The sequence below is a fragment of the Lactuca serriola genome, chromosome 4 (assembly GCF_051521515.1).
Source record: "Lactuca serriola cultivar US96UC23 chromosome 4, Lser_US96UC23_V15, whole genome shotgun sequence".
NCBI lineage: Eukaryota > Viridiplantae > Streptophyta > Magnoliopsida > Asterales > Asteraceae > Lactuca > Lactuca serriola.
This window is the reverse complement of record NC_136411.1, coordinates 372808424-372832124: the sequence shown is the minus strand read 5'-3', so window position 1 is coordinate 372832124 and position 23701 is coordinate 372808424. Positions and strand designations below refer to the sequence as shown.

General features: G+C 35.8%; 1 protein-coding gene across 1 annotated transcript; it reads right to left on the bottom strand.

Moving 5' to 3' along the window:
- Positions 1-4947: 4947 nt before the first annotated feature.
- Positions 4948-6311, bottom strand: LOC145097729 (uncharacterized). The gene is made up of 2 exons (XM_079035364.1): positions 6115-6311; positions 4948-6027 (listed from the first exon to the last, which is right to left on the bottom strand). Exons 1-2 carry the CDS (start codon positions 6281-6283, stop codon positions 5189-5191), a joined length of 1008 nt encoding a protein of 335 aa, XP_078891490.1. The 5' UTR covers positions 6284-6311; the 3' UTR covers positions 4948-5188.
- Positions 6312-23701: the final 17390 nt, after the last annotated feature.

The following is a 23701-nucleotide window of genomic DNA, read 5'->3' as shown; positions in this document are numbered from 1 at the left end:
TAATAATAATAATAATAATAATAATAATAATAATAATAATAATTTAACCATTTGCATCTATATAATTCTGTTTATTTAGTTAATTGATTTGGCAAACCTACAAAATTTAGTGTTTAATTATATAATTACTTGTTATTATTTATCAATCCTATTTCGAAATCAATAAATGGAAACATACGTTCTATCAATACAGACGTAGTATGAGAATGTTTTCGCTTATTAAGATATGAAAATAGTAAATTGAATTCCCCATAGTTATTGCAACTTAACCACCACATTTATCCCCTATAAAATCACAACCCCAAATCAACGACCCTACCACCAAACACCATACAGACACCATGGAAACCATCATGCATAAGCTTATGGAGCACCTCCAGACCATGAGGACTTCCTTAGTCAATCTCCTACAAACATACACAACAATCAACACACAAATGCAGTCACTACTACGTGACGCCCCAGAAGAACTACCATACAAGGAGCTTACAATAACCAACCACGTCATCGCCGACTTTGACAAAGACACCGTGCTGATGCTCGATATGTTTGGCATGATGCATGAAAACACGTCGGGAGCCATCAAAATATGCACCAAACTCGTGCAAGACCATCGAACACCATGAGAAAGCAGCATCGACCTCTTTTACAGCATCAACCTCTTTTACATCGACTTCTCTGATCTAAAATCATGTAATCACGTTGTAATGAGAAAATCTTTTGCATCCACTTCTATAATATAAAATGATGTAATCACTTTCTAATGAACAAATATCTTTTGATCCACATTCTGTCACACGATCCGTATGTCCAATATAAAGAGAATCACAAAGCAAACAATATCATAAACCCAAAGAAATCAAACCTTTCATCGTTCTCTTTATGCTCCAAAAATAATTTATTACTTTCAGACGATACATGTGCCCGTACAGCATGCATATGGAAATAACTTCGACAGTAAATGCACAACAATTGGTGTCTAACCCCCGCGTAGCGTGGGACACGATTCTAGTTAATAATAATAATAATAATAATAATTTAACCATTTACATCGATATAATTCTGTTTATTTAGTTAATTGATTTGGTAAACTTACAAAATTCAGTGTTTAATTATATAATTACTCGTTATTATTTATCAATCCTATTTCGAAATCAATAAATGGAAACATACGTTCTATCAATACAGATGTAGTATGAGAATGTTTTCGCTTATTAAGATATGAAAATAGTAAATTGAATTCCCCATAGTTATTGCAACTCAACCACCACATTTATCCCCTATAAAATCATAACCCCAAATCAACGACCCTACCACCAAACACCATACAAACACCATGGAAACCATCATGCATAAGCTTATGGAGCACCTCCAGACCATGATGACTTCCTTAGTAATTCTCTTACAAACATACACAACAATCAACACACAAATGCAGTCACTACTACATGACGCCCCAGAAGAACTACCATACAAGGAGCTTACAATAACCAACCACATCATCGCCGACTTTGACAAAGACACCGTGCTGATGCTCGATATGTTTGGCATGATACAGGAAAACATGTCGGAAGCCATCAAAATATGCAACAAACTCGTGCAAGACCATCGAACACCATGAGAAAGCATCATCAGCCTCTTTTGCAGCATCAACCTCTTTTGCATCGACTACTCTGATCTAAAATCATGTAATCACGTTGTAATGAGAAAATCTTTTGCATCCACTTCTATAATATAAAATGATGTAATCACTTTCTAATGAACAAATATCTTTTGGTCCACATTCTGTCACACGATCCGTATGTCCAATACAAAGAGAATCACAAAGCAAACAATATCATAAACCCAAAGAAATCAAACCTTTCATCGTTCTCTTTATGCTCCAAAAATAATTTTATTACTTTCAGACGAAACATGTGCCCGTACAGCATGCATATGGAAATAACTTCGACAGTAAATGCACAACAACTGGTGTCTAACCCCCGCGTAGTGGGGGACACCATTCTAGTTAATAATAATAATAATAATTCTGTTTATTTAATTAATTGATTTGGCAAACTTACAAAATTTAGTGTTTAATTATATAATTACTTGTTATTATTTATCAATCCTATTTCGAAATCAATAAATGGAAACAGACGTTCTATCAATACAGACGTAGTGTGAGAATGTTTTCGTTTATTAAGATATGAAAATAGTAAAATGTTAAAGATAATATTGAGATATATGTTTGTTATATCTAAGGCTATGTTTGACGTGCTAGCTGAAAAACTAGCTGTTAAATAAAAAGTTAGCTGATAGTTGAAAAACTAGCTGATGAAAAATAACGTTTGGTAAAGCTAGCTGAAATATATAAAATTACATAAAAAGACATGTAGGTGTATGTGTTTCTATAATTAATTAAGGGGTGTATGTGGAAAATTTTAAAAAACTCCTATAAAGTTAGTCTAAGTAGCTTTTCAAAAAGCTAGCTTATAAGCTACTTTTTGGTTTACCAAACATGACAACATAAAAAAGCTCGAAAAATAAGCTAGCTGTGGCGCGCCAAATACAACCTAAATATCAATTTTGTTTTCATATAACACATCTTTTTTCTTTCTTGTTTTAAGTTTCACACACACAGCCACACACACACACCTATCTTTTGGCACCCAAAATTTATTCTGCATAAAAGAGAATGATACAAATCATGGTTCTTCTCTAGAGAGAATTACTTATCAAATACGATACAAATCTTAGACCCTGTTTGATTTATTGTCCAGTCAAATTTTTTGCTGACCCATTCCAGTCAGTATGTTACCCGGCCCATATGTCTGATTCGGTCCTAAAAATACCTCGACTTGGTCACCGAAAAAAAAACTGACTAGAAAAATACCCTCACTCCCTTTTCTCTCATTCTCACGTTTTTTTCTCATTCTCAGCTCTGGAAGTCAACGGCTTCTCCCGCCGTCGACATTTCTCTTGGCGCCGATTCCTCCCACCTCTCCCACCTACCTTCGTATCGTTGCCTTGATCCAGCGCCACCGTCGTCCTACTCACTTCCGCCACTGTTTCATTGCAGCGCCACCGATTTCCTCCAAATTCCGTTTCCTCCGCCAACGCTTTCACTTTACCATCGTCTTCTTCGTCGATTTTCTTCAATATCTGTTTTTTTTGTCCTTGGTTTTGAAAAGAAAAAGAGAAATTCAGCCTGATGTATTAAGGCGAGTTTTTTTTTTTTTAATCAAGATTGGTTATGATTTGTAATTTATAACTAGTATTTGAGCTCATGCTTTGCCGCGGGTTCCTACGTGTGTTTTTCATGCATATATCATAGCTTAAAAAACACTAAAAGTTTAAAAGAAATAAACATTGAATGAATTATCAAAAGTTGAGAAGAGTTAAATGACTGTTTTTTTAAGTTCGATGCCCAGTATATATAAAGTTGAGAAGAGTTTAGAAACTATTTTTGTAAATTGGATGTTTTTGAATAATCTCTAAAAATGTAGATGACATAACTGTAATAAAAAAAAAGTTGTTGCGGCGGATCCAAACTATTTTTAATTAAATTTAACAATTGTGTTGATAAAAAGTAGGTATATTTGTATTTGTTGGTAGAAAAAAATATAAAATCCATATACCATTGCATATACCGATCTTGCAACGTGTATTTATAAAAACATAGTTTTTCAGGATAAAAATGAAAAAAAAAGTTAAAGGGCTTCAAATGGCAAGTAAAAAAAAGTATTTATTGTAATATCATATGTATTATACAGATAAAAAAACGAAAAAAAAAAAGTTGCAAATGGCAAGTTAATTGGGTTGTAAGGGTAAAAAGGTGGAAAAAACATGTTTCTAAGTGGGTGACTTATGAATTAGAACGTAATACTGTAAGGACAATTTATTTAAGTTAATATCAAAACAATTCAAAGATTAAATTCTACGGCATCTAATTTTTGTACATGGTGCATTTTAGGTAGCACTTTTAGCTACAACGTTCATATCTTACAAACTAATGTTTCCTTATTGTATATATTTATAATGTTTGTAGGGCTAGTAAAGTGGCTAAATTTATGATTGTTCACTGGTGCAGATACTTTGAAGCTCAATTGGAATAAATGATTCATGAAATTAGTATCGTGGCTCTCAATCAACACATATTAGTGATAACAAATCAGTCCCTAACATCACTAATAGTTACATTAGGTATAGTGATATATTGTGACTTGTGAGGCACAAACCATGAAGCCTGGTTTAACGTTCTCTGACCAAAAAATGTTAAATATGGTCCATTTGTTTGGCATATTTTGTGCAGGGGAAAATGGAAGCCTATGGTGCAATTGTTAAATCATGAGATTATTACTTTATTTGATTTTTTTTACATTATATCATCTTAGAAATCCATCAATAATTCATATATGTTGAAATTTTTTGTTGGTAACAGTAGATTCTTACAAGCATTTGCATAAGAATCACGTGATCATATGCTAAAATCTATCAAGTAGTCACATGATTCCTTGTGCTTTGTTTTCAGCTGAAGATGTTCCTTATCATGCTATGCCAAAATACTATACTTTTGATGAAGGTGCATATGGGCTAAAGATGACATGAAATGTTGTAAAGAAAGTAAAAAAATTTCGATGTTGTAATAGAATGAAAAAAAAGGGTTCAGTTTTGTATATTGTTATTTTTCTGTGTTTATAAAGAATAAAAGTATTAAAAGTTCGATGTAATAGATTTCCAATCACACTTCTCATATAAATTTTTTGTTATGCCAAACTTTAGAATTACTCTTAGCACAAGAGACAATATAATGATAATATGGTTATTTTTTTATCATAAACAATATGGTTTCAATCGGACGTGGATTCAGTCAGAAATTCTAAATCAGTCAACAACTATAAAACGACCCTTATTTATAAGGACGAACACAAAGGAAATATTATTTACATATCAAATAATCCAGCATTTCCATAAAAAGGATAAAACTTCTATTAGAAACTCATAGAATGCTATCTATTAAACAATACTCAGAACGCATAATTGGATCTCAAAAATTTTAAACTATTTATAGGAATCCCAACCATTTTACCATGTACGATTTATTCATGCTACAATTACAATACCCATAATTGTAATACGCGCGTATGTATGGAAAGGTTACTTCAAAAGGTTATGCAGTAATAATATTAAATATATACGAGTTTAATCAAGGGGAGGTTTTCGCCGGTGGGACTCCTGGTACCGGAGGTACTGGAGGTAGCGGAGGTAGCGGAGGTAGTGGAGGCAGAGGAATTGGGAACGCCGGCGGTGGTGGCGGCGGCGGTGATGGAATCAAACCTGGTACAGGTGGAAAGGGCAATGGTGGAAACATCGATGATGGTGGTGATGGAACGAGGGGAGGAAACAATGATGGTGGTGTTGATGGAACGAGGGGAGGGAACAGTGACGGTGGTGGTGTTGGAATGACGGGAGGAATCAATGACGGCGGCGATGGCACAAACGGCAGCGGTGGGAACAGTGGCGGTGGAAACGGGAAACCAAAACTTTTTTGATCGGCCAATCTATCGGATTCCGATGATTTTTGGCGGGTAACAGGTGGAAGTGGAATACCAGGGAGCTGTGGGAGCGGGGGAATTAGAGGTGGCATGGGTACATCCGGGACCGGAAGAGGAGGTAAAATACCTCCACCGATCGGCGGCAAGAACGGCGCAGGAATATCAGGAAGCGCCGGTGGAAAACCTTTTCCGATAGTATCTTTCTGGTTACACAATTCGGGCTTAAAAGTGAAAAACCCAGCTGAGAAAACATGAGTCCCCGCCTTCTTCGACTTAAAACGAATCTCCGACGATGTGGCGGTGGCAGCCACCGCACAGTACGGCTGGCCGCTGCTAATCAATCTAACTGAACACCCTTTGATTTTCTCCACACTTCTACCAACTGAAACCGGCAGTTTAGCTTCAAACTCACCCTTCTCGTTCGTCTTCACTTCTACCCGGAAACTCTGCTTCCCACCATCGCCGCCGCATTCCACCGCCACCTTCGCACCTAAACAAACAATACAACACCCATTAACAAAAAAAACCCCCTAGATAAACCAATATACGTACATATCACAAGATGAACGACAAGAACCTGAAATGAAATGGGTGGATTTGGATACTTTTTGACGGAAGCAAGTGTCACAATAGACAGTTCCGACGACAATGGCTGGAGAGTGCAGCTGTTTCCGGTGTCTGGCATCCGCGACGCCATTAATGGAGAAACAAAGGAGCACCACCATGAATGAAACCCATGAAGACATTCTGGAAATTGTGTAAGTTCTACTGGTGAAGAAGCAGTTGTTTTTATAGGGGAATTATTCACGAGGGTTTGGATTCATTATGTCAATCATGCAAAAACCAGTATAACTCCAAACCAAACTAGCAGTGAATGAGCTATTCAGCTATTGTAAAAAAAACATCGTAACCGCAAAAGAAACAGTTTTGACATAAATTAATATTGGAACTCACGATCTTTAAATTTGTTCCGAAATTTAGACTTTTTTATTTAATGATAACAAATTTTGATTATTTTCGGTTTATTTCTATTTAATATTTTTTTTTATTGATAATAATATCTTTCTATCCTATCAATCCTTCTACCCATTTAAATGATGATATGTGTTATATTAATATCCTAAAATATCATTAAATCTCATTAAATGAGCATTAATTATTACACATGTCACCATTTTATGGTGTAGGAGGATATATAGGAACAAAAAGTAGGAGAATATTTAATTTCTCATTTTTTTTTTTAATTTCTGCTTAATTATAATTTTTGTATTATAATTTACCCAAATAATAAGATATTATAATTTATCTTTATTTGATACTAAGTTACTAACTTCCAGATTCTACTACTGTTCTTTTGAATTATTGGATTTAATTTAAGTTTTTCAGTCTCTTGAGTTGACATTTATGTCTCGAAACATTTAGTGATATTTTTTTGGTAAAAACATATTCGTCGACAAAAGATCAAACTGAATGAAATTTAGACGACATAGTATTAACTGTCATTTAACATTTTTTTTTATATTACAACAAACAAAATAAAACATAATAACCAAATTTCCTAAGTTTTTTTTCTACAAAATAAGCAAAAATCAGATAAAATTAACTATAATGGCCACAATTTCGCAGACACCATCTATTAAAATCTAGGTTCCTCCATTTTTTTTTGAGATTTTTTCAGTTCACTATTGTGATTGATCGAGATGGCCCGGTGATTGTTATGAAGTCTATATTCGAAATTTATAAAACAAATCTTCATATTTTTTCATCGAATAACCTAGTTTGGAGTTACAAAAATTTGACTTTCCTTACATCCAAATTAGGAGTGTAATATGTTTATGAATATCCTTTGTTACAAAGAACACAATAAAAAAAAATCAATCCAAAGGAAGTTTGTATGCAAAATTTATGAATGATTAAAAGTTAACTTTGTTTGCTTGTTTGTTTTTTTAATATTTTTTTCACCAAATAGTCTACTTTGAAGTTAATAAAATATGATTTTGCAACATCCAAATTTAAAATGTAATATGTCCATAGAAAGTTGTTAGAAAGAGCATAATAAAAAACATTTTAGCTCAAAAAATTTCTATAAAATATGAAAAAGTTATGAATATTTGAAACTGGAAAATAAAAATGATTTCATACGTGAATTTTTTTTCATTTTTTTGCCATTTTGTAGAAAAACCTTGAAATTTTGGCTATTATGATTATTTTCTCAATAAAATAAGGTCTTTAAAGCACTTGCATATTTTTCAAGTGGTTTTCAAACTATTTGACTTATTCTTTCGTTAATCAATCTTTTAATCTTATCTATTTGATCATTAACAACCTTTTTATTTTTGGAGTTTCACTATTTTCGTAGCATGTTGAACTTTTAATCTTATCTATTTAATCATTAACAACCTTTTAATTTTTGGAGTTTCACTATTTTGGTAGCATGGGTTGAAGCTAGCCACTTTAATAATCATATTATTTTGTTGGTATATTGGTTGGAAATGTGAGTAGCTCCAAAGTAGGCAAATGCGACCCAAATCATTCACGGGAGTGTTACGTTGGCCACAGATTCCATGAGGGTTGTCAGGCTAAGGATTGTATCATGGCTATCATTTGAACATTCTTGGATAAAATAAATCATTCATCATACTTCTATCTCGACACGTGTCAATTACAAGACTTAATACGTGAAGTACAAATGTTAATGCTTGATACTAATTACTAAATTTTGTAGCATGAAGGACAAAGGGATTAATTTGAAACGGGGATATGGTGAAGAGTTCACTGTTCACATGCATCGCTTTTACGTAAATGGTTGTGTTCGTTGTAGCATGTCGGTCTTGCTACTTATGTATGTACTTAATGCAGCAGGTATAGTACATGAGAAAACTGATAGAAATTTTTTCATGATAGTTCGTTAACTCACTTGATTTATTTTTTATAGGCATGGGTTTAATCCACACGATTGAACTAGTTGGGAATTCTTTTAGGAATGTGGAACTTATAAAGTATTAAAATTTTAGTAACTACTATCACATCCTTTTTTGAGATCGGACTAATTAAAAAGATTTAAGGAGGACAAAGATGTGGTTTTTGGAAAGAAAAAAAACATATGCCACCATGTGGTTGGTTGATGACAACGACGTGGAATGAGACTAAAGTGACACGTGTCCTGATGGACACCACGACATAACGACTGATGCAGGTCAAGCCTACAATTTTTAGGGTTTCCTTCATATTTAATGACCTTAACTTTAGGGTTAGGTCATTCTCTTCAGCATCCACCTTTCTATCTCGAAAACCCTAGCCTCATTTGAGCGTTCTTGATGTGTTCTTGGAGTTCTTGACGTTTGAAGCCTTGGATTGCACCTTGAGAAGAAGAAAAATGTGTGATTGCTAATTGGAAGAGTGTATCTACTTTAGATATTGCATCTCGTGCATCTTATGGAACTTGGGAAGGTATAAAGCCTCCGCGTTTATCATTCTATTCTCTTATTTCATGCCTTGAAGTACTTTAAAGGAATGTTCTTGGAGTTTTAGGAAACTCTAGAACCTTAGGCTTGTTTGGTGACCATCTTTTGGCCTTATATGATGGAAAAAGTGTTAACTCATGGTCCCCTTTGTTCAATGCACATGTTTTGGTCATATTAAGGACTTATTGACTTAGGGTTTAAGATCTTGACTTGTGGTAAGGTCCTAATGGATAAAGTTGGAAACTTTATCTATTAAATTACTAAGAAGAATCATATCTGGAAGTTTGAGCCTTGATCTGTAAGGATTAAACTCTTAATGAGAATGACTTTTAGCAATAACCACTACGTGGACAAGAGGTCACCAGGTCATGGTGGGGTTCAGCCTCGCGACTCTGCACAACTAAGAGGTGGCTGTTAACCTTGGTTGACCGTTGAATTTTGTTGACCATTGAACATTGACTTTTTACCAGTTTGACCTTAAGTTAAACTTGAAGGAATTGAGTTCTTAATTGAGGATTGATCTTTATTTGGTTTTAGTCGGTTTGTGGGATTGGTCAGTGCAAGGAATGAGAGTGTTGTTGTGCTTCTCCGATTCTTCGGTTCAGGTGAGTTTCTCACTATGCCACGTATCCCACTGTATATCCTTTGCATGGTAGAACAGAGGTATTGTTAGAGTACGATATCTAGTTTACTAGGATAACTCCTTGTTATGCATGTGTAGTTTAGGACACTTGGTGTCATGGTATGCTAGACCGGTAGGGTCTTGCCTGTTGTTTGTATGATACTATTAGGAGTTATGTTTGGTTAGGGTAACTGGGAAAGGCCAGTTACCAAGATTTGTATAATTGACTAGCGAAGGACTTATTAAAGAATTGGTTAATTGCAGGGTAATTAGAGAGGACTAATTACCAAGGGTATGTAATATGCTAATATATGTTATGTGTTTATGTTACATGTGTAACATCCCAAAACCATAGTAAAATTTTTCATTTTTGGAATAGAATAAACACCCATTTTATAAAGTTACATTAACAGTCAAACCATTTGTTCATAAATCATAATTCAAAATTAGAGTTATAAGGAAAACATTGCGGAATCTCGAAACATAAAATCATTGATGTGCGTGTGTACAGTCCCGCCTTCAAAATCTGAAAAGTATCTGAAAAACATTTGAATCCACAACTATAAGCCAAAGCTTAGTGAGTTCTCCCAAAATACCTCATACAACAATACACATACAATGCATGCACACATGAGCCTACAGTTTGCCTGGACTGCCTCGTAAGGCTAACAGGATGCCTGGACTGTTCTACCGAGCCTATAGTCTACTGGCACACCTAGCAAGGCCTACAATAGCTAGATTGATCCCTTGGGCCTACAGTCTGACTGGACCACCTCGCAAGGCCTACAGTACACTGGACTGCCCGAGTGTCTTGACCTACAACACAAAGTAGGACCGCCTCAACCCCACTAACCACAATATATAGACATATGCACATAAACAAATAAATAGATAATAGTGAGCAATACAAGTAATCATAACAGATATATCAATCAAACAGATCACTAAAACATACCAACACTCTACACACAAGGAAACATATTGTAGTAAAAAGTATAGTGAGAAAACTCACCTGAGCTATCTAGCAGAAGCTTAACAACAAACCTCGACAATCAGAACAACTAACACAAGCTACCTAATGTGAAACCGAGACTAGATCTTAGATAAACACTCAATTCTACCAAGGTTTGACCAAAAGTCAAATTGTTCAAAAAGTAAATGATCAACGGTGAAAGTCAACACCCCAAAAGACAACTTTGTTGGCCACTATGTCGTGACCCATCATTTGCCACGACGTGGCAATCTCAGGACAAAACGGTTACGAGAACTTCATATGTCACGAAGTGGTGAACATATAGCCACGTCGTATAAATTGATCTTGGAAAACTTAATAGATTAATCCCTTAATCCATTAAGCTACACAATCATCTTTGAAAGATCTTGTATGCTCAAGAATCATATTAAAATGATATTGCTAATTAACATATGATACTAATGGGTCACACTAATAATAACTTGATATAATTTATTATTTATTAGAAACTGATTTTAATAAATATTCAATAAAATCTTATAATTAATTGAAAATTATTTAATTCTTGGAAATAATAATTTTTTATTAGCAAGTAACATAATATATCATATGTTATGATTTATTAAGTCATGTACATTATTTTGGACTAGAAAGACTTTTGTCTTTTAGCCAAAAGCCAAACTTTATATTTTATAAAAGAAGTTTACAAAATTTATAAACTTTTATCTTCTTTATTTATAAGAAAGAATAAAAGAAACATGACCTTTTGATTTGTTTAATAAAAAACATGGCTATTTCTTAAAGACATAGAGGATAAGTTCTTTTTTTGACATGTGTGCTTAATTGGTTAAGGACTCATGTATATTGTTTTAAATTTAAGAGAGTGCATGAAAGACTTTTATTTTTGATCTTTTTACATGCCAAAACCATGAGTATGCTTGGCATACTCATTCTCTCATGTTTTTGCTTTTACACTTGAAAGAACACCTGCATGTTTCTCTCTTTAAGTTCATACATTGGTTATAAACTTAAAGCTTAAGAGTTTTACAATACCATCATCTTAAATTAAGTCGAGTTATTGTTGGTGTCTCAAAGGTTCATCCATTCTCCATCAACTTCCAAGCCTCCCTTAGAGGATCCAAAGTCTACAAAGGTTGTTAAACTCTTCTTCTTCTTCTTCTTTTGTGCTTGTTTTAATTCCAAACTTTGCAAGAAGATCCATGATTGGTTATAAACTTGTTTTATGTTGTTCAAAATCAAAGTCTTCCATTCCAATATCTTGTGTTTTTTGAAACTATTTTTGAATAAAAACCCAACAATTAGTATCAGAGACACATTACAAGTTTGGTTAGAATTTATGATTTTTGGAAATCTTAGTTTTTGGAGAATATGGATAACTTGTTTTTGCATAAAAATAAGTTCATAATATTTTCTTTGACAACTTCTTACTTGTTATTTTATATGACAAAAACTTACATGTATTTTTTGTCACTTAAAGTTGTCTTATAAAAACAAAGGTTGTTTTATTTTTATATGTATTTTTATAGTGCATAAACAAGCATTGGACCATTTGTGTTGTTGTTTGTGTGATTTGGTTAAAAATGGTTTGTGATATTATTTTATTCATAAAATATCTAATAATAATAGCTACTTTTTATTCTTGTTATTTTATGTAATAGATTAGTTTTAGACTAGATTTATTTTATAAAATATGTAACAAGATGAAGATGGAGGTCATTTCTTGAAGAACCATGGAGACCCACGGTTTTATGAACATTTTATAAAAGTTCATAACTTTTATAAAATCTTTATAAAATTGCAACAAATTTGGTTGTCATTGCAAGTGAGAGCTTGAAGATCACATGAAGAACAAGTTGTTATATTTGGTCCCTTTATCCCTTAGGAATGACTTAACACTTTTGTGTTGGCTCACAAAAGTGTTAACTAGATCAATGTTTGTTTATGTTAAATGCATTCTTGTGTTGTTTATTTTTCATTTTTCAAGTAAATATTTGTGTGGTTGATAATTTGGCTTTTCACAAACTCAAACTATTTTTTGGACAAAATAAACATCACATGGAGTTTGGTTTTCAATTTAGAAAATGAGAACATAAGATGTAACAAGTTATAACTTTAAAATAAAAACCAGTTTTATTAAAATGTTAATAACATCAAATTTTGAAATTGTAAAATTATAAGTCTAAAATGGTGATTTTATAACTTACTCAAACTCCATCATATTAATAATAAAATGAAGTTTTATTAAGTAATAAATAAGGTTCTATATGGATCAAACTCAAACTTAATATTGGATATTATCGTTAAAAATGAACCTCGTCAAAATATAAAACCGAATGTTATATTTGAACTTTTAAAAATGTTTTTCTTTTGAAAATTTGTACCATGGCTTATTACATGCATGTAATAACCATGACACCATATGTTTTTAAAACTAGAATTATAAAACATATAAAAGACCCTTTACAAACCTCAAATCTATGAATTCCATTTTGAAGAACACCCGCACATCTCTTGTATGCACTAGTAGGATAAATGACACGTAACCGCTTAGTGTTATCTTTTGATCGCCGAGGTGTCTTTGCTATATCTATAACCAAGTTATAGGATGATTACACATGTTTTTTAAATTAGATGATTTGATTGGCAATCTTTTGTGATAAAGGATACCTAAGAAAGAGAGTTTCGAGGCATAGATGGGATCAAACATGTCTAATTAAATTTGTTATTAGCGATCCCATAAGTCTGGGATTTATATAGTAAGATATAATTGATAAGCGATATCTATCAGGTTGAACTCAAATGCATGAGATAAAGGATACCTAACCATTCATTTATTTTGCAACTTGAATCCTAGACTTTGATAATTAATGTTTTTGGAAACTAAAATGGTATTAATTATTAAAGATTACATATTAAAAATACTAAATGAATTTTGTTAAAATTTTGTAGAAAAATAATCCATTCTCATTACCATGAATTGTCATTTTCTTTAATGGCTTAATGAAATAATAACATTTAATAGATACAACTTCAATGAATGGGTTGATGTCTTGAGAGACAATCTCGTGAGAGATGTGGAATTGTATACACTTAAAGGTCAGTCTTAAACAACTTGGTTTGAGCAATAAACCTGAACATGACACCTAGTAAAGGCATCACTGTGATGCTAAAGATGATTATAACATTAAACTTGGAATAGTTATTCCTGATTTCCAAGAAGTCTTGATATATATATATATATATATATATATATATATATATATATATATATATATATATATATATATATATATATATATATGATATAACATGTTAAACAATATTCCAATAAATACAGTGATATTTTGTTCAAACATTAGAATAGTGCAAGACTAAAATGGTCACTTTATATGATCAAAAAGGCCAATGTTTTATGGAATAAACACTTTTAAGCCCAAGAAATCCAATAAGGCCCACATAGATGGATGTTGTTTCTTTTGTGGAGAAACTGGACATTAGAAGAGGAACTGTTCCTCTTACCTAGAAAGAAAGTTTGGAAGAGACTAGTACTTCAGGTATCTACTAGATAGAACTTATACTTTTCATATAACACTCAACTAATTGGTACTTAAATGCTAATCTAGTATTTGTAAATGACTTGCAGATATTTACAGAAAAATAACCGACTGAAAGCAATCAAGTTGAGCTGCTTTAGACAACTTCCATAGGGCATGAAACCATAGCAATTGGAGGGATGGCTTTGGATGCTTTATAGAAAAGGGATACTTTAGACAGCTTCCATAGGGAATGAAACCGTAGCACTTGGAGGGATGGCTTTAGATGCTGAACTGCTTGATCGTGTTTTCAAGGCGCCTATCACGACCATCAAAAGTATCCCTCATAGTTGTTGTGTGGCTTTCTATCAAGTGTTGCAAACAACTCTTAATAAGGTGGCCGCTCACCCTGAGTATGTGGAATCATGGGTTAGGCTATTGCTTCTTCCCTGATGTACTTTGCAAGTGTTCATGCCTAATAACAGACAAGAACGTAGGTCTGGGAACAAAATCATTGCATATTGAATTCTTTAGCTACATGGGGTAAAGAGGACAGTATTGTCACATTAGTTGAAAATATGTCTGACAATGTAGGTCTTGGCTCATCGGGCCAAAAAGCTGAACACTTTCAAGATGGTAGAACTAAGGGCAACACCAACGTCAGACAGTGTCTCCGTAAGGTTGCTGATGGACATTTTACAGCAACAGTGAAAGTGTTGTTCTCCTTGAGTGTTGCTTCACATGATAGTGACACTACCAAAGCTTTAGAGGCTAAGCATCCATGTCGAGCACCATTTATTCTGAGCCTTCCCTTATAGTATACATTGACAATGTCATTGGTTGTATTAAATTGTTTCCTAAAGGAACTTCGTGTGGGAGAGACGGCTTGAGAGCTCAACACATTTTGGACGCTCTATGTGGGGAAGGGTTTGCTATAGCTACAGATCTATTACATGCCAACACCGCAATGGTTAATCTGTGGCTAGGGGAAGATGTCTGTCATGTCTAGCAGAATTTGTAGCATCTGCACCTCTTACTCCGCTCCTAAAACCTGACAATGAAATCCGCCTTGTTGCTATAGGCACTATATGGAGGCGTTTGGTCTCAAAGGTTGCTATGAACGGAGTTGGTAAAGAAATGGCACAATACCTTAATGACTTTCAATTTGGAGTAGGTGTGTCGGGTGGCGCTGAAGCTATAATTCATAGTGTCAGTAGGGCGTTGAGTGCACGTCATGATGATGGATCTCTTGCTATGCTTACTGTGGATTTCTTGAATGCCTTAAATTTAGTGGATTGAACTTACTTACTTCATGAGGTCAGGATTAGGTGCCCTTCCATTTCCTTATGGGTTGAATTCTTATATGGACATGCAACAAGGTTGTATTTGGGAGATAAGCATATTTGGTCCACTACTGGGGTCTAGCAAGGCGACCCTTTGGGACCACTTCTTTTTGCTCTTGTACTGCACCCACTTATACATCAAATTAGAGACAATTGCAAGCTTCTTCTTCATGCTTGGTACCTCGATGATGGGACCGTCACTGGAGATTTAGAGGAGCTGGCTAGAGTATTGGACATCATTAGGGTGGTAGGCCTAGGATTGGGGCTTGAGCTGAATATCAAGAAAACTAAGCTATTTTGGCCTTCATGCGATGGTAGGAAGCTTCGTACAGGTTTATTCCCTATTGATATTGGGTGACCGTCAGTGGGGGTGAAGCTTCTTGGGGGAGCTGCTAGTAGAGATGCGGATTTTATTAGTGAGTTAGCCATGAAGAGGGCTGCCAAGGCTGTTGATTTTGTAACATCCCATTATTTTTCTATCTTGTAAAGCCAATCAATTCAATCAAAAGTCAGACTTGTTTCTGTTAACTTATAGCTTTGTTAAGGGTCTGTTTGAGAGTTCTAAGCCTAGTACACTCAAGGATTGTGTGTTAGAAAGTATTAACTTGAGATCATTGAGTTGCAATTGAGTCGGAAACACCTTCATAAAGAGTTCACAGCCGCAAACGAGGGTTTACGGCCGTGAACTCATGATGGCCGTGAAATCCTCATCATAAGTATGGTGTTCCGTCATTATTCTTCATTTCTCACATCTTCAAGTCAAGAATTCTCAAAACTCTCTCAAGTATCATCAAGAACACTCTCCTTTCTCTTCAAAATCCTAAGTGATTCTACCATATTCACTTGATATCCTTCTTATTCACATGAAACTCTTTGATTTCATCCATGAATTCAACACTTTTGGTTTAGATCTTCAAGTCATCATCCTTTACACCAAGAACACCAAGACCACACACTTGTTCTTGGGCCGTAAACTCCCTAAAGACTTCCAAAACATGAGTAACTCTTCTATTATCTTGTTATACATTAGAAACACTTGATTCCAGCCAAGAAACAAACACCCAAGTGCATGATCTTCAAGAGTTCATGACCATAAACCCTTCATCCATGGCCGTGAACCCTTCATAAGATCTTGAGGTGGCCGTAAACCCTTCATAAGATCTTGAGGTGGCCGTAAACCCTTCATAAGAACAAGTCTTGGCCGTAAACACTTCATGTGTGTGGCCGTAAACACCTCTATAGCCGTAAACACGTATAGTGTGGCCGTGAACTCCTTTCTTTCAATCATATGTGATTGTAACACTTCATTTCAAGTGTTTCCTAACACCTAAGGTTGTTTACCTTACATGATTAGTTGTTATACACACTAATTATACACATATATGTATCATTATATGGTTAATAGGATCCATTTGTGTTTAAGACGTCACTTGGCATTCTTAGCATCCTATATCAATTCATCAGTTGAATCACCCTCCAAAAGGTGAGTTCATACCCCCGTATTTTCATAGTTTTTACTGTTTTAAGGGGGGGGGATACAAGTTTAACACAAAGATTATGTGTTATAAACAAATGGTTTCAAAATATCTTATCAAAATGAATTTCAGTTATCATCAAATCAATTGGTTTCAAAGATTATGTTAAAATGACATCAAGTCACCAAATGTATTTCAAAATATTAAACTTCGTTTAACTGATTTTATAAACTGATATTTTTCCCCAGAAATCATATTTATATATAAATATATTTATACAAATAAGGTTTAAGAGGCTTAGGACTGATAACTCACTTTGGTTCCTTTTCAGTTATTTGTCTGAATGTCGATTAATTTTTTTTATATATAATTGTATATGTATATAAATATAAAAGATATTTCATTCAATTTAGATACCCCTTTGTAACATGTTGAGCGAAAGGTTGCATTCATGAACACTTAGTATCAATTCAGAAAGTACATATAAATTATAATAGGTATAATTTGTGATTCATAGAATATTAATTCACGATTCAGGTATACTAAAGTACACTGGTTTACAAGAACAAAGGTTTGATTTAAAACTAAACAAGAGTATACAACTATCATATACTAATTCAGGGGCATACTATCAATCATTCATTTCAGAATGATTGGGTTTTCATAACTATTATACATGTAACGTCTATATGCTTTTTATGAGTAATTTGGTTCAGGTTGTTTAATTCATTTAAACAACATAGTTAAAGTCCTAACATTATAACCAGAATCTCCACCCGGGGATCAAAACAATGTGTGTATAGATCTATATTGGGATTGACAACCCCGCACTCGGACTGCTAGCTACAGTCAGGCATACATGCCTACGAGTGACAGTTGTTATCAACAGTTTTTGATGCCTTCAAAGCGTTGGGTCAGGCCATCTAGTCTCAGTATGGTTATAATAACTCATTAAAAAGATATTAACAATACGTTAGTGTATAATTAACTAAACATAAGTACATTTTCTTAGTACAAGTTATAGGATACAATTTACAGTATTACGTCACAGTTTACAATAACAGATGGGGGAACCAGGCACACTCACAGTTATAAGTTTTACATAAAGGAATACAACTACAGAACATTGGTTTACAAACAGAACGGTTTTATGAGATTAAAACTACTTTCCACTTAAAACAGAAAATATAGGATTTTCTGGAACAGTTTTCATATTCAAGAAACAGAAAACATACTTTCAAACATAAATACTTATGCACTCACTCAACTTTATGTTGATACTCTCTTTTCAAATTACTTGTATTCTCAGGGAATCAATAGACAGGCACTCCCCGAGCTTTTGAGAAGATGGAGCTATTTTGAGTCATGTCTTCTTCTTTTGTATAACTATTATGTTTTCAGTATACAATGATTGATCACATGTAAAAACTTATACATATTAATGCAATGGTTGTTTGTACTTTGATTACTATGATACATGTGTTGTGATACTACAAATGAAGTCATCCACCCCCGGACGTTTCCACCGTCGGGTTTGGGGGTGTGACAGATTTGATGCGCCTTCTACCACAGTTACATGATCCCCAGAGTGAACTCCTTTTACTTTGATCTTGTATGGGCATTGCCAAACTTTTCTTTGGCCCGAGAACGTGCCAACCCGTTCATATGGAAGAGTCTGCTTTGTGTTTTGATAAAGGGATACGTGGGTCAAATTAGGACATTGTGGTTTATGGGGGTCCGTTCTTTGGGGACCTTCAATGGCGACTGGCTTCGTTAACAATTAGGCTCGGTGGTTTGGGGTTGTACTCAGCAGTTGATGCTTCCTCCTATGCTTTTGTTGCCCCACGAGCTCAATCGTGGGCGTGACAAGACCACATCTTTCAAAATAGCGGCATATGTGGTATGAATTCAGATTATGTTTCTGCTTTGGCCTGTCTTCGTGTTACGATTCTAGGCTTTGATTTCAGCGGTTTCATTAATAAGGACACTGCCCCTCCAAAAGCCCAACATTCATTGGAGAGTGCCCTTTTTAGTAAAATTGTCCAAGACATGGAAGTTCACTTCGACATGACGATTAAGCAGAAAGCAATTTTTGAGTGTATAAGGGTTCCACATGCTCATGATTTCCTTATGACTATTCATATTTACGGTCTTGGCCAGCATATGTCGCCAGTGGTTGTGGATTTAGACCATGAACATTTAATCAAAGGTCGATTATACCCAAGTTATATATAATTAGTATACACTTTGTAGTTATAGTAGCACGTAGATCAAGTCATACATAATTCATTATTTGTTAGTTTCTCTCGTAGAAACTTTTTTTTACGATTTATCGTTACTAATTATATTCTATATCTCTTATCCCTATTCTCGATTAGATATCAATGGCTGGATTTCATCTACCCAGAGACCCGTACTTTCCCAATCAGGGAAATGGAGGATGGCTTGAGGATGAGCTAGAAGAAAATCATGAAATCCCCTTAGATGATGATTTTGCAGAAAACTTTCCTGAATATTCTGGTTCTGAATAAGAGGCCTATAATCCACCACCAGTTTCCCAGAATCCTAATCTACGACAAAACTTCTAAGGCTCGACGCCTTCGTGGGCTGAGAACTTGGGTAGGTGGAGTCGGGAGCAGGTTCAACCCTTACCCTACAACAAAGACCGAAGCTTCTACAACCTAAGTGATGGAGACTCTGCAGACAGGATTCTTCCCATCTTGATTCACCGAGTGGCTCGAAATGTTGAGCTAGGAATGACAACCATTCAACAAACCATGGAGCTTGATGCGGATTCGCAATCTTGAGTTTGCTCATAGGGGAGCTATGAGAGACAATGAGGCTCTACAGCAAGAGCTAGCTCCAACTCGAGCTAAAGTCATAGAGCTCTGAACACGCCAAACAGTGTATGAAAGACACCTGCTTGATGTGGAGCGTCGGCTGCCCGAATTAAGGGTTCATCCTAGAGGTGTCTGTCGCTAGTAGAAGATGCTCTACTCATCCTTTCTTTTGGTTTAAGAAATAAATTATACTCTACTTGCCCTCTGTTTACTCTTTTGTTTATAGTTAATTCTACGAATATGTTCTATCGTTATTTTTCATGTTTTTCAGTGCGACCGCGGAAATTTCATTTTCGATAGGTCGGTTTGATGTCGATGTTTTTCCAGTAATGTAGTGTATTGTAGACCTGTATAAGGTCAAGTTTTCCAAACTCTATGTACTCAATATACCATTATAATTGACATGCATTTTCATACTCTATGAAAAATAACCACTCAATTTCATATTATCCTGTTGCAAATTGTACTTGCAGTAGACTTCTATTTCTAATTCCCTACAAGATTCTTATTGAACTAAGTGTTTTAGTTCAAAGATATTATATTCATGTTCACTCTTGATATCTTACCATCTTTTCATCTATTAACTTTTATAGTAAAATATGCCTCCTGGGAGAAACCCAAGGCGTAACCCTGCTAGTGATGCGCCAACACCACCTCCGCCACCACCTCCTCAATTCGACGCTGCCATGTTTCAGGCGACGGTTACGGCAGCTGTTGCAGCCGCTATGTCTCATATAAACACCCCTGGTGCAAGTGGATCAGGAGTTGGTGTGCATCCCTCTAACCACATCGAGAGTCACGGGCACTCACGAGAGTATACCTATAAGGATTTCTCGAATGCCATACCCATGATCTTTAACGGGACTGGAGGTGCCATGGCATGAAGGCAATGGATTGAGAAAACAGAGGCAATCTTTGAGATTTGCTCCTGCCCGGAAGGTAGCAAGGTTAAGTTTGCTACTTGTACCTTTACTGATAGAGCCCTAACATGGTGGAACGGCCATGTTAAGTCACTGACTCTAGTAGTGGCTAATTCTATAATTTGGGATAACTTAAAGACCATACTGATGCGGGAGTACTGTCCGTAAGGGAAATTCAGAAGCTCGAGCAAGAGCTCTGGGGTCTTACTATGGTTGGTTCGGACATAACAACCTACACAAATCGATTCTGTGACTTAGCGACAATTTTTCTAGAAATGGTTGCTCTGGAGAGCAAAAAGATAGAGAGGTATATTTAGGGGCTGTCACCCCAGATTCAGGCAAGTTTCATAGCTTCCAGGCCTGTTACCTTTGACGGTGCCAAGGAACTGGAACAGTCGCTCATTGACCATGGAGCTGGTCAAAACTCTATGATTGCTAGCCCAGAGCAACCCAAGGGAAACAACAATAACAACAACAACAACAAGAAAGTTTGGAATAAGAGGAATGGAAAATCTTCACAAGAACTCTCGAAAAAGCAACAACTAGTGGCGGTCCATGTTGCTACTGTACCTACTGCTGTTCCTACTAATCTTGCACCAACTAAGCCTTATGTTGGTAATCTCCCCAAATGTAAAAAGTGCGTTTTTCACCACAATGGAAATAGCCAGGAAATGCAGTGTGATAACTGCAACAGAAAAGGGCATACTGCCCGATTCTGTAGATCACTACCCCAACCGATCAACCAAGTACCTGCCGCTAGAGTAGGTCAAGCATGCTATGGATGCGGTGACGTTAGGCATTTCAAAAGAGATTGTCTGAAAGCTGGAAATGCTGGTGGAGTTAGGAGAATTCTGGCAATGGGTCACGAAGAAGCCGTGGCAGATCCTGTGGTGGTCACGAGTACGTTTCTTCTCAACAATACTTATGCATGCATTCTTTTTTATTATAGTGCTGAGAGGAGCTTCGTGAGCCATAATTTCAAACACCTGCTAAATCAAAACTCCCAACCACTAAATGAAACCTTCACAATAGAAATGGCTAATGGGAAATCCGAATTCACCAATAATATATACATAGGATGTACCCTTACCTTGAACAACTTTTCGTTCCCAATAGACCTTATGTCGGTCTCTATCAAAAGCTTCGACTTCATAATAGGTATGAATTGGTTGTGCCCTAACCATGCTAACATCTTATGCTATGATAGAGCTATTCGCCTGAACTTGCCAACTAAGGAAACTTATATTATCTACGGCGATAAACACGAGACGAACCTTCAGATCATTTCTTACATCAAGGCATAGAAGTACCTTTGTAAGGAGTAGTGTGCTTTCTTGGCTCACATGGTAGACAAAAAGTAAGAAGTGAAAAACATCACGAGCATTCCTGAGGTCTGCAACTTTCCCGACATCTTTCTCGATGACCTTCTAGGAGTACCTCCCGAACGACAAGTCGAATTCAGAATCGACTTAATCCCTTGGGCTACCCCTGTAGCCAAATCCCCCTATCGTCTTGCACCTTCTGAAATGCAGGAATTATCCATCCAGCTGAACGAACTCCTTAGCAAGGGTTTCATAAGACCAAGCTTCTCACCCTGGGGAGCACCGGTTTTGTTCGTGAAGAAGAAGGATGGATCGTTCCGTATATGCATAGACTACCGCGAGCTGAATAAACTTACCATCAAGAATCGATATCCTCTGCCTCACATTGAAGATCTGTTCAACCAACTTCAAGGTGTGAGCTACTTCTCGAAAATAGACTTAAGATCCGGGTATCATCAATTACGGATTTTGGATGAGGACATTCCCAAAACCGTGTTCAGAACTCGTTACGGTCATTACGAGTTTGTAGTGATGCCATTCGAATTGACGAATGCACCTGTTGTGTTCATGGACTTGATGAACAGAGTGTGTCGTCCATTCCTGGACAAATTTGTCATAGTCTTCATTGACGACATCCTTATCTACTCAAGAAGTGAAGAGGATCATGGCCAACATCTTCAAGTACTGGAAACTCTCAGAACAGAGAAGCTCTATGCGAAGCTCTCAAAATGTGAATTTTGGATAAGGAAGGTAGATTTCCTGGGTCACGTGGTTAGTCAGGAGGGAATACATGTGGACCTTCCAAAATTAAGGCAATTGAGAACTGGTCAGCACCCAAAACACCTACAAAAATCCGTCAATTCTTAGGTCTTGCTGGCTACTATCGCAGATTCATCAAGAATTTATCCCAAATCGCTAAACCGCTTACCAACTTGACACAAAAGGTTGTAACTTTTAGTTGGGGAGAGAAGCAAGAAACAACGTTCCAAACGCTGAAACAAGCTTTGTGCAGTGCATCGATCCTGTCTCTACCTGAAGGGATAGAGGACTTTGTAGTGTATTGTGATGCTTCTAATCAAGGGCTTGGATGTGTTTTGATGCAATGAGGAAATGTTATATCCTACGCCTCGAGACAGCTCAAGACGCATGAGGTCAACTATACAACGCATGACCTTGATCTAGGAGCAGTAGTATTTGCTATGAAGATATGGAGACATTACCTATATGGCATGAAATGTACATTATTCACGGACCATAAATGTCTTCAGCATATCTTCGACCAAAAAGAACTAAACATGAGGCAACGACGGTGGGTGGAGCTACTGAACGATTACGAATGCGAGATTCGTTATCACCCTGGTAAAGCCAATGTGGTAGCTGACGCCCTTAGCAGAAAAGAATATTCAGGACGACGAGTAAAGTCGTTGACCATGAAAATCCATTCACATCTGTCCACACAGATCAGAGAGGCTCAACTCGAGGCCTTGAAACCCAAAAACATGGCAGGTGAAACCCTGAGAGGAATGGATAAGAACTTCGAAGTCAGGGATGATGGAGTCTATTGTTTCATGAACCGAATCAGGACACCAAAGTTCGGTGGTTACAGAGACGTGGTTATGAATGAAGCACACGAAAACCGATACTCCATTCA

Coding starts and splice junctions, on each gene's coding strand:
- LOC145097729 (XM_079035364.1), bottom strand. CDS start 6,283: ATGTCTTCATGGGTTTCATTCATGGTGGTGCTCCTTTGTTTCTCCATT. Junction 6,028..6,114: donor ATCCACCCATTTCATTTCAG/GTTCTTGTCGTT, acceptor TTGTTTGTTTAG/GTGCGAAGGTGGCGGTGGAA.